This window comes from Neltuma alba, unplaced genomic scaffold, assembly GCF_004799145.2.
Source record: "Neltuma alba isolate B1F8T4 unplaced genomic scaffold, ASM479914v2 tig00000901_pilon, whole genome shotgun sequence".
NCBI lineage: Eukaryota > Viridiplantae > Streptophyta > Magnoliopsida > Fabales > Fabaceae > Neltuma > Neltuma alba.
The window spans coordinates 27,954-40,951 of NW_021632246.1; the positions used below are offsets into that span (position 1 = coordinate 27,954).

Consider the following 12,998-nt stretch of genomic DNA (forward strand, 5'->3'; position numbering starts at 1 on the left):
GCAGAATTGGACCAGTGGGTGTGTGAGGAGAGAAGCACTCAAGTGTGAGAGAGATAACAATGGTTCTCAAGGTAGCGGATTAAATTAGTTTTTGAAGTTGGAAAGTCTAAAAGTACCAGCTTATGCAGAGATGTTACCTTACTATAACTTCACAGATGCTATAGATTGTAAAACTCCATGCTTGAAGAATTGCTCTTGCAAAGCTTATGCCTATGGAACAGGCATTGGCTGTATGGTTTGGAATGTAGATTTAGTTGACATAATAAGCAACTCACCAGGAGGGGTGGATCTTTACTTACGTCTTGCCTCCTCAGAACTAGGTACCTTTTTTGATGAGTGAAAAATGATCGAAGCACTTAGGAAAAGCCCAGTTTAGTTTTATTTACAATATATATTTAATTTGATACTTAAATTGGATTTAGTACAGAACTTGCATGCTTTTCCAATAGAATTATGACATATGGAGTGCTGTGCTTCTAAGGAGTTAACTATGGTGGCCGTTGATTGCAAACAACAGCACGTTTTATATATTTATGGACGAATTTAAACTACATATATGCAATTGAATGCCCTATTCCCTCGTTTGATTGCAATATGTCTAGTATAGCATTGAACTTATAGTTAGAAAAAGAAGTCTAAGTGAATTTTGCTCTCGTCTTAGATACAGGACCTACAGGTACAAGCAAGAGGAATATGACGACAACAATTCTAATATCAGTTCTGGCAGGAACTATTCTCGTTACAGCATCTGGATTTTTCTTATGCAAAAAAGGGTCAAAGCTAAAAGGTGATGTTCTGTTTTACTTTTAAGAGTTCATTTAAGGCATCAATGATTTGAGTGGTAAGGTGAATAAATCCTTGGTTTGGGTATCTGAAGTCATATTTCTCCCTCTCTTTTTACTCGCTTTCCTCCAACCTAAAACACATATTATATGAGAAAAATACTTAATTTATACATTTTAAAAAAAAAAACAAAACTAACTGATGCGCTTTCTTGTGCATTTAAAGAATGAATGATACTATTAATGACTTGCAAATTGTAGCTTGTTATAATTTTGATGACATATTGAGGAAATTGATTGAAATATGCAAGACACAGGGAAAATGCATCACAACAAAAGAAGGATTATAAAACTAAAGCAAGTAAAAACTCAAGAGGTATCACTGTTGATTTCAGAAAGTTGGCAACTGCAACAAACGACTTTGACAAGGCAAATAAACTTGGGCAGGGTGGTTTTGGTCCAGTATATAAGGTGGTATTCGATTTTTTTTTTCCTTGTTCGTCATTTTCCAAGTCATGTGAAATTAGTTAGATTAAGGTTTTTATCATTCTTATTGGAGGTTTTTGTTCATTTTATTTTAGGGGAAATTCAAAGATGGACAAGAAATAGCAGTAAAAAGATTGTCAAGATCATCTGGACAGGGTGTTGAAGAATTTATTAATGAAGTAGAGTTGATTTCTAATCTTCAACATGAAAACCTTGGTAAACTTCTTGGTTGTTGCATTGAAGAAGAAGAAATGCTAGTTTGTGAGTATTTACCAAACAAGAGTCTAAATACATATATCTTTGGTTGGTGGCCATCTTCTTTATTATATTGGATGTGGAAATACGATTTGGCACTTCAACTCGTATTTTACCTTGTGTTGCCTCTTGTTTGCTGACATTTGTAGCAATGCTTCCCATGTTTCTATTTACATGTGTCTAATACCCGCCACATGGGTTTGAATACTATGCTTATTCCTAAATTGATTTTTTGTAGATCCATTGCAACAAAAATGCTTGGGATGGGAAAAACGCTTCAACATTATTGAGGGAATAGTGAGAGGATTACTTTATCTTCATAGAGATTCAAGATCAAGAATTGTACATAGAGATTTGAAGGCAAGTAATATATTATTAGATGAAGGGATAAATCCAAAAATATCATATTTTGGAATGGCTAAACTTGTTAAAGATGGTCAAGATCAGGCACATATAGAAAGAATTGTTGGAACGTTGTAAATTCTTCTTTTCCCTTGTCCTTGATAAGAATATTGATAGCATATTGAGAGCTCAAAGACATGCCCAAATGCAGTGGCTATATTTCTCTTGAAAGTGCAACTGAAGGACTCTATTCAAAAAAATCAAATGTTTTTAGCTTTGGTGTTCTATTATTAGAGATTATTAGCAGAAAAAAAAACACTAGCTTTTATGAAGACACAGAATCTTTTACACTTTTAGGCTTCGTAAGTCTCTGCAATTTACTTTCCTTTCTTGCAAAAGGTATTAAATGCATTTCTCTTAATTAATACAATATTAAAGTCTAACAACTGTCATTTTTTGTGTAAATTTTTCTAGGCATGGAAATTATGGATCAATGGTAATTCTTTACCTCTAATAAAAAAGAAGGAGCTTGGCCTCAACCTAAACAAGTTTCGCTTTTTTATTTTAAAAAACACTATTACACAAAAAATAAGTTGTAGCAATTTTTTTGTTTTTTTAGTTTTGTAGTGTTTTCAAAATGCTACATATGCTCTGCTAGAAAAGGCATGAAGACCAAGCTGCAATGCTTTGAAAAGCACTACAACACATATATTTTTTAAGAAAATTAATAATATTTTGTGGCACTTTACATTTTGAGAAATGCCATAGCACATGTATACCAAACATTCTATAGTGCCTCTCTTAAAAAGCGCTATAGAATTTTTTTTTTTTAAAGATAGACATTCTACAGCATGTCTATTTTTTTAAAAAAAGTGCTGAGCTCTTTTTTTAACAAAACTATTTTTTAGGTCGATAACAGGAAAAATGATAAAAAAATGATTGTTGAAATTTGAAATGATAAGATGGGCATACAAATAGTTGAAATCACCAAATGGGCCTGAGATATCAATATGGCATTTTGACAATTCGGTAGAAAGACTAAAATGCCCCTAAACTTCTCTGAAGACATGAACAGGTGGTAACTCTCAATATGAAAGTTATAATTCACATTACAAATATTGTCATTATCATTAATAGGATAGTGAAATTGGCTCCAAATATATTACTTGGGTTTGAAAGAAACGAGTTGTAAATGGCAATAGCGAGATGGTAACTATCATTACGAAAGTTGTAATTTATATTACAAATGTTGTCATTATTATTATCGGGGTAGTGAAGTTGGCTCCAAATACATGTTACTCGGGTTTGAAATAAACGAGTTGCAAATGGCAATAGCGAGATTATAACTTTCATTAAAAAAATTGTAATTCACATTACAAATGTTGTCATTGTCATTACCGGAGTAGTGAAATTGGTTCCAAATACATCTTATTTAGATTTGAAAGAAACGAGCTGCAAATGGTAATAGCGAGATGGTAACTCTTATTACAAAAATGATAATTCACATTATAAATGTTGTCATTATCATTACCGGAGTAGTGAAATTGGCTCTAAATACATGTCAGGAAAATTTTAGTCTTTATACGGAATTGTCAAAATTCCAGATTGATACCTCATGCCCATTTGATAATTTCAGTTATTTGCATGTTCATTTTGTCATTTCAAATTTCAACAGTCATTTTCTAGTCATTTTCTCTTGATAATATTTTAGAACTAAATTTACAATAATTTCACTTATAAATTTTTACTGCCACTAGTAAAATTCAAAAGATATTTATAGATAATTAATACCAAACAACATCACAATTAACTTACTATAAACATGCAATCCTGTCTCTTTATTATGTAATTATAACAATTTCAGTTAAATTAATTTATTTCAATTTTATAATAAATAACAACTAACAAGATGATTACAACCATCAATGTCAAATTAAATCATATACAACTTATTAGTAATATACTCTTATTAACAAAATAAATATATAAAAGCTGTAATACTTGGTCAAAAAATCACTACAAAAGACCATTATTCTTTTGTAGCACTTTCTTTGAGAAGCGCTACAGTTATATAATATTCAGAAAATGACATTAAGTTTCCACAGAACCAAATATATAGCAAAAAGGTCCCTAGAAATCTCATAATTGTTTTGAAGTCCCAAAGGGACTTAGATGCAATTTTTAGAATATTGAAATGACTCTTTTGCCCTTGGTTATGAAATTCAAAAATGCTAAAAGGAAATTGAAACCCTCGATTTTGTTTCAACCGAAGAAATTTGAAAGGGTTTCAGTACCTTTGTCCTCTCGGTGATTTATCGTGTTGAAAATCTAGTCACAACCCATCGTTCTACTCAAAATCCGCTCACAACCCATCGAAAATCTCCTGTCATTGCTAGCCTTGTTAAAGTTGTCCTTGTCGCTGAAGTAGTCACAGTAAAGATCATCATCGAAGTCCTTGAAAGCTTGTCGTCGCGGCTCTGTTCATCGGTGTTTAAAGCGAAGTAGAGGTTGTCTTGGTGGCTTCATTCATTAGCATTTGAAGCGAAGGGGGCTCATCGTGGTAGCTCCGTTCATCGACATTTGAAGCGAAGGGAGCTCGTCATGATGTTTCCGTTCATCAGCATTTGAAGAGAGAAGGGGGCTTGTTGTGGTATTCAGTCACTCCATTCTCAGTCATGGTGAGTAGTCTGTAATGATTGAAAAAGCTTTCTCTGGTTGAATAAGGGTCTATCGGTTTCTCTGTAACCTGTAATGATTGAAAAAGCTTTCTTTGGTTGAATAAGGGTCTATCAGTTTCTCTTAATCTGTAATGATTGAAAAAGCTTTTTGTCAATAAAACATCTAAATATCCAAACCTGTTGAGTCATTGAACTGCATTCGATATAAGCTGTCGTGCCTATCTGTTTCCTCAATTCTTCCCCCTATTGGTAATAAATAATGACGAGTGAAGTAAGCTCCTTTCATTGCAAAAGTGATTCATGATCATTCATTAGGCAAAGCTAATATAAAGAATATAAACCTCGTTAGATGTTATAACATTAGATCCCATGTGATAAGCCAAAAATCCTCTGTCTTCACAAAGATGTAAAATGCAAACCAAGTTGTTGATGTCAGTTAACTATGCACTAAGTGCAGATAGAGTTATGAGCATATGAAATTCCAAAACTTTCTGTTTGCTGCTCACTTAACTTTAGGCCAATAAGAACAATTGGAATATTAGGTGCAAATTTTCACAATTCGGGCATCCACTAAAGAAAAATAGAAGGAAATATGAAATTAATCATTGCATCGAGGTTGTTCCTTAAGAGTTATATGCATTAAATAGTAATACACACTGTCTAAAAACTTGGAAAACAGAAAAAATACAAAAACTGTAGGAAACAGATGGATTGGGATTCTCAAATTTCTCAAGGACACCGACAGTTTAAATAATTAGAAAGAAATCTTCCTTTTTAATATTGCGGTTATGATTTTCATTAGTAATACTAAGTGATTGATTTGATACAACCAAGCTTGAAGCTTCCTCACATATTTAAAGACACCATTCCAAGAACATGTATAATTAATATTGAATGCTAATTATTGTAATAATCAAATCAGATTTTTAATGAAGAAGAACATGAATGTTTGGTGTAAGGGCATCAAGGGTTTTATGTAGTTTGTATATGATTTGAAACAAGAAGCAAAACAGGAAACCAGGAAAATAATTACTTGATTTTTATTTTATCATATCTTTGAACGTAGCCTCTTGAAAGAAATAATTTTGGCATGATTGATGGTTTTATTTATAGAAATGGATTCAATGCTATTTAGGATCCATCACTTTTAATTTGATCCATCATTTGTTATCATGCCACATCATCAAATAAGTGTCAGATTTTTTTTTCCATGTTTCATAGTGCTTTTAAATCAATTTTCTTTTTATATCTAGGAAGCTTTAGATGTTTGCAAAAGTTTACTAGGAATTCAAGAAGAATTGAAGTTCAATGCACTGGTCTTGTTTTGCAAGTTAAGAAGATGGGGAAGGATGGAACCAACAAAAGTGGACAAAGAAGCTGTAATTTTTCTAGTTATGCCTTGTTCACAGAGGAATTCTATAAGAAAAGCTCGAGGAAGTATAAATCACTTGAATCAAGGAATCAACATGTGAGAAATGCTTGGGATAAATTATATAAACAGCAAAGGGAGGAATATTGCAAAAGGGCTAAGGAACAAAGAGGTCCCACAAAGTCCAAGAAGCATATAGTTCCTTTCTACACAAGATGTGTACCTAAACAATTCATCCAAGTTTGCAAGCATATCAAAGAAAGAAAGGAACTAATAGACAGGCTAAAAAAGATAGGTTTTGACAAGTTGGTTGAAGTATGTTGCCCCACAATTCAAAGAGAATTGTGTGGAGAGTTTATGTGTGCATTTGACCTTCCAACAAAAAGCATTTCCATAAGAGGAAAAAGAAGGAAAATGAGGGCAAATGATGTGCATGACTTTATGGGGCTACCATTTGAGGGCAAAGATATTAAAGTAGGTATGAGTAGTGAAGATGAAGTGTTCAAGCAATGGAGGATCGTTTATGGTAATATTCCATGCAAGAAGATACCATCATTGTTGACCGAGAAGAAACAAGATGAAAATTTTGAGATGCTGTTTGTCATATATGCATCAAGAACGTCGTTGTGTCCTAATACAAGTATTTGTGTCACTAATTATTTGTTGAAGGTAATACTATCAATAAAAGATAGATTGGGTAAGTTTGATTGGTCATCTTATGTGTTGAATGAACTATACAAGGGTATTGGAGTGTATAAGAAACAATTAGAAAAAGTCAAGTTGACTAAACAGAAGAAGAATGTGCCATTATAATTTGTATATTTCTATTGTTATTTTATGGTCTAAATGTTGTCAATGGTTGCTGTTAACTTATCATTCATGTCACATGTAGATATATTATCTGCAAAAATTTCCACTGGGGGAAACAAAAGCTTCACATGTTAAGCATGCTCTTGCATTTTGGGATAAAAAGAAAGTGCAGCAAAGAGTTAACATGGAGAACGAGAGCAATTAAGGAATATCGCATCCGGCTAGTCAAGCTACCAATTTTGATCTAGAAAATTTAACTCACCCAGTATGTGGACTTAGAGGCTTAATATACTTTTTTTTTTTCTTGTTGCTTACAAATTGAAGTTTTGAATTTTATTTGTATAGGAGATAAAGAAAACATATGCTTGATTGGTGTCAATACTAGGAGAGGAAATGATGGCCCTTTAGTTCAGACCAACAAAGGATAGTGAAAATGTAAGTAAAGAGGAGAAAGATGAGGAAGAAGAATTTGAGTCAGTCGAGGAAAAAGTTGTCAAAGGAAATGAATTAGAGGAAGAGGAAATTGAAGAAGAAGGAACTAAATCGGAAGATGATAGAAATCAAGAAGAAGAACAAGAAACTCAATCAGAAAAGGAGATGGGTGGAGAAGAAAATAAAAGAAAAGAAGAGGACAAAGAGCAAGAAGAGGACAAAGAAGATGAAGAAGAAAATAAAAGAGAAGAAGAGGATCCAGAGGACAACCAAGGAGAAGGGGAAAAATATGTGAGGAAATCAACAAGGGTGATAAGTAAGGGTAAGGCTCTTAGGTCTCTATTTCTGGAAATTAAAAGTAAGCCCGAGAAAAAGAGAACAATTGATGACAAGCAAGCTTTATTTGACATGTGTACAGCAATGTGTAATGAAAAGGAGCAAAAGCAGTAAGTATTATGTTTTGATGACCAAATTTATATTATGTTACAGAATTTACTGAGTTCATAATTGTTTTATTTGTATTAGATACTTTATATTGATGTATGGATACTTCCTAACCCATGGTAAGCTGCAATGTCTCTAATATAGAAAATGGATAAACGACAGGGTGAGTCACATATATATAGTTAACATCAAAATGAGTTATTTGATGGTAAAGAGTTGTAATTTATTTGTATTGTAATTTTAGTTTATGATTATGGTAATGAAGACATTTGTTGGAGATCAAAAGGATAAAGAGGGGCAAGTCAATTGGCTTATATTTTCTGCAGATTTCATGCAAAAGATGGTGGCAAATCCTTTAAGATGGAAATAGGAGGACTATAAAAGGGAAATATTACCTAAATGTATTGGGTACAATATTTGCGATTTCCTTTTTGGTCCTATGTTATTTGAAGATCACTGGTTTTGTTATGTTTTGGAGATAAAGACCATGACCTTCTACGCCCTTGATTCATTGGTTGATAGCATCGCATACATGAGATTACAAGCAGAGGAAGAACAAGGAAAAGAAGGGGGTGAGCAATGGCATGATGCAAAGAAGAAGAAAAAAGGGATAAATAAAGGGCACTTCAATCCCAAACAATTTTTAGCAACACAAACTGCGTGTAGTTATTTATTGCTGTTATACTTATCAATGTCTATTGTTATAGTTGTCACTAGCAACTTGCGTTGTTGTCACTGCATGCTAAGTTATTTACTGCTGTGTTAGTTGTCGCTAGATGCTTGGATAGTTGTAACTGGATGTTGTATTAGTTGTCACCAGACACTATGTTAGTTGTCACTAGATGCTATGTTAGTTGTCACTGGATGCTCTATTAGTTGTCACTGGAAGTTACATTAGTTGTCACTAGAAGCTGTGTTAGTTGTCACTACATGCTAAGTTATTTACTGCCATTTTAGTTGTCGCTAGATGCTTGTATAATTGTAATTAGATGCTGTGTTAGTTGTCACTGGATGCTGTATTAGTTGTCATTAGATGCTGTGTTAGTTGTCACTGGATGCTTGTGTAGTTGTCATTGGATGCTATGTTGTTAGTAATACCTTTTGATTATGTGCTGTTTGTTTTTTTAGATGAACTATTTCTATACAATGCTGTGTGCTGTGAAGCCAGAATTGCTTGCCAATGAGGACAAAATTGACAATGAAGTGAAATGGGCAAGAGTTTATGTGCAGAATGATGTGTGAATGTAGTTGTTTGACTGTGTTATGTTGTTTATTATTGTTCACAATAAAAATTGCATGGTGCTTACATATTGAATTTGCTTGGCAGTGATTCATATGGAGTTCATGTCCTCTCTTGGCTATAAGAGTGGGATGGCATTGTTCGTGATGCTGCAGGATATACCATGCCACGATACTCTAATAATGAACTACAAGAGTTAAAGGTTGGCTGTTTGTGGTGGTTGGTTACCCATCCAAATAATGAACATGGAGATAAAGTGATATCGATGCTATCGAACTACAACAAGAGTAAGAGGAGGAGATAGAGTAATCAATTAACTTTTTGTTCTGTTAGGCCAAGATGTGTTGTAAGATGATTGGCAATTAAGGGTGTGAGCAATGAGTGGTAATAGCTTAATAGTCAACAGGCCATTTTGTAACAAACTGATCAAATTATGTTTATAATATTATTGCCTTTGTTATAAGATGTTATGATACCAATTTCTTAGGGTTTTATTACATTTTTATTTTTATTGTTTTATATCTTTATTAATATAGACAAATTTATGTAATATTAATAAGTAATATAATAGGAGTTAATGAAAAGTGATATAACAATTTCATAACAAATGAATTTGTGGATATTAACAATTGATATTCAAAATTTTTACAACTGAAGGTGTCATTTATTTATAATGTTAAGTAATACTTATATTAAAATATAATTATTAAGAAGAAGGTGTTACTCAAATTTATGTTCAATTAATAAGGGATAGTACCTTCATTAACAAGTCACAGTGCTCCATTGGCAAGTCACAGTACCACCATTGACATGTCATAGTGCCATTATTGACAAGACACAGTGCTACCATTGACAAGTCACAGTGCGATGATTGACAAGTTAGTGTGCCACCATTGACAAGTTACAGTGCTACCATTGACACTTCATTAATAATGATTATATATAATAATATAACCAAAAATATAATATGACAGAGTGGTTGAAAATATCATATGATACTAAAACAGGTTATGCAACTTTAATTCATTTTGTTGACAACTTACATTAGCAAATTAATTGACAAGTGACAGTGCTTCATTGACAAGTCATAACAAGTCTAATGATAATGCAGGGTGCAGGTAATGACAACTGAAATAACAACAGAATCTAACATGCCAATTCATAGCCAACTTTCATTTACACCTTCATATACATGAAACTACACCTATTTCATAACTCATCCAAAAAAAAAAACATAAGGGTTTGAGGCAGCATATGAGTCATAGTAGGTGTATCTGGTTGTGGCAATCATGCGTTGCAATTGGCCTTATGCTATTTGCATATATTTTCTCTGGTGTGGATAATTTATAATAGTCATCTACATAATCATACACACTATGATAAACTAGTTTGATTGCCACACATGCATGTGGACAATATATTCCACTCATTTGCCATGCCAAACATGTGTATCTGTGAGAAATAAGATCAACAGTCACATATATGATATGTCCCTCATGCATTGTCTGCATTGAAATATGGTTATTACCATAATATATTACCTCTATATATTCATCTCTTGCTATTTGTTCCGACAACTTTGATTTAATATTGGGCCCTACACCATTTTTCCAGCTTTTCATCCCTATTTTGCTAGCAATCATTTTCTTGGCCAACTTTTCTTGATGCTCTTATATCAAAACCAACAAGGCATGCTTCCTTTCTTTCAACATCCATGCATTAAAAGATTCAGCAAGATTATTGGTGATATTATCCCACCTTTTAAAAGGAAATTTACTTTGTGCCCATCAATCCACATCCCCATGAGATTTAACCCATTGTGCCAATTATGGACAAAACAATCTTAAATTTCCTATTACAACATTAAACTCATTGTCATGCCTTGCATATGCAATTCCATCAAGTAAATTAAGTGCATTCTCCTTGTTATTTTCTGAGGTTTGTCTCACACCTGCATTGATTTTCACATACTGCGCACTATAATTTTCTTTCACATGTTGATAGCAAAAAGCATGTCTCTCACCATCAAATACTACCCTGATAGCACCAATAATAGCATTACTCCGATCTAAAACAATTGTCACTTGTGCTGATCTGGTTATCTCCTTCAAATTCTATAGAAACCAAGCCCATTCGCCATTTGTTTCCCCCCTAACAATACCATATGCTAAGGGAAACAACTTATTGTCCGTATCAAATACACAAGCTGATAATAAAGTTCCTTTGTAAGGACCACTCAAATGACATCCATCTATATAAATAATTAGTCTACAACCTTGCACAAAACCTTTAATTGAGCATCCATATGTAATAAATAGCCTCTCAAATCAGTTGCTATCTGAGCCTTCCCATCTTGTAACTATATTAGGGTCAGTTTCTATTAGTCTCTCATATGTCTAAGGATTTCACCACCAAGGCATCTTGAAAGTGAATCGTATTCTATGAATATGATATCTATCTAGTGTGATGTACGGAATATACGACAAAGGTGAAGTGTTAGAGTATTTTTATTGATCAATCATGTCATGTAGGCCTGAGTCGGACATCCAATTGGTTCGATTTGAATTATCTGGAGGATACCTTATATATATTCTATCAAAAAGATGGACAATCAAACCTATTTCTTTATAAGAATCTTCTACTCGACCATGTAATTCTGTCAGTACTCTCTTCCTAACCCAATATGCTTGAGTATAGTTCAATTGCAGTCCATATTCTTTATACAAGTCATTTCTAATTTTATTAGGACTCTTGTCAATATTGCACCTCAAGTCATCAATCACAATTGAAGCAGCTAAATTTGACCTTCCTGAGTAAGAAACAATTAAGTTATCCTGTGCATGATGAATGTGTTTCATTTTTGTATGTTCTGACAGTTAAAAGCTCAGTATCTTAATGTGCTCTCATTGAATATGCACCCATATACCATAGATAGCCATCAACCGTGCACTTCACAATGACCTTTTGCTGATTATTCTTAATAAAAAGGTATGAAAACTTCTGGGATAAGCTATACTTGTATAATGTTTTTCAGAGAGTAGTGGCATTTGGAAATATTTTTCCTTCTCCAATAATCAAATCCTTTCATTTTGTGGAATTCATTTGTGATGTTGGTATTGGGATCATTTCAGCAGCACAAGAAATTGATGGTGACTCTTCAATCTCATCAAATAAGATAGGTGGAGACATAGATAATCTATTAACACCTCCAAATGATTGATCAATCCTACAGGAAATGACAAGTTAGAGTGCACATATTGACAAGTTGATAGCAAGACAGTAACAACTGACATACCAAGAAATGACAATAATAATTTTGTTAAACTAAACTTACACATCTTGTTCCTCCATTGCATTATCCTTTGTTGCTTCTATGTGGTCCTTATTTCCATTCTCTTCTATATACACATGATCACTTTCTTCTTTGAACTTTATCAAATGTTCTACCTCATCATCAACTACCAACTCCATAACTATTTTTTTTTATCAAACACAACTAAGAATTTCAAAAAAAAATGAGTTACTTTCTTTTCCAGCAATTGATGATATAATTTCCTTCAATTCTTCATAACTTACGCCCTCCTTTATATTTGTTGTTCTTACACTACCTCCCAGATATCTCACATCATCTTCTCCATCGTTTATAAACTTCCTCCTATGTGAATAAAGTAAAATAGATGCTTTCCAGACATACTCACTATTAGTAATATAAACCTGTATTAAGAATCACGCAACTATCATTGACAAGTCAAGCAGCTACGTTGACAATTGTCATGGCACACATTAACAACTATCACGGCCTAATTAACAACACAATATTTCATTTCGTGCTGAGGGTTTCTACCCACACTAGCTTTCATCTTTTTCTTCCTTTGCCACTAAACTAATGTCAGAACAGAGCAAAACCACCCACAGTAACCCAAAACAGAGCATCCATGATCATCCTACACACCCAACTTAAATCACCAACACACACCAACCAAAAACATAGCTTTTTTATTGATTAACTTGTGAATCTTAGACCAAAAACAAAAGCTTTGCAGTACCAAAGGCAAAAACGATTTTTTGATTTCCCATTCCCAAACAAATGCACAATCTGTCAAGAAAGGTAGGAGAGGAGAGGAAAGAAAGTTCCAAACCTGAAGATTTGTAGAGATTCA

General features: G+C 33.2%; 1 protein-coding gene across 1 annotated transcript; it reads left to right on the forward strand.

Moving 5' to 3' along the window:
- Nucleotides 1-130: 130 nt before the first annotated feature.
- LOC114747692 (G-type lectin S-receptor-like serine/threonine-protein kinase At1g11330) lies at nt 131-8,840 on the forward strand. Its single transcript, XM_028936041.1, has 10 exons — nt 131-320; nt 622-787; nt 1,178-1,253; nt 1,364-1,571; nt 1,762-1,999; nt 2,077-2,227; nt 7,131-7,600; nt 7,680-7,717; nt 8,051-8,112; nt 8,727-8,840. Exons 1-10 carry the CDS (start codon nt 131-133, stop codon nt 8,838-8,840), a joined length of 1,713 nt encoding a protein of 570 aa, XP_028791874.1.
- The last annotated feature ends 4,158 nt before the right edge of the window (nt 8,841-12,998 follow it).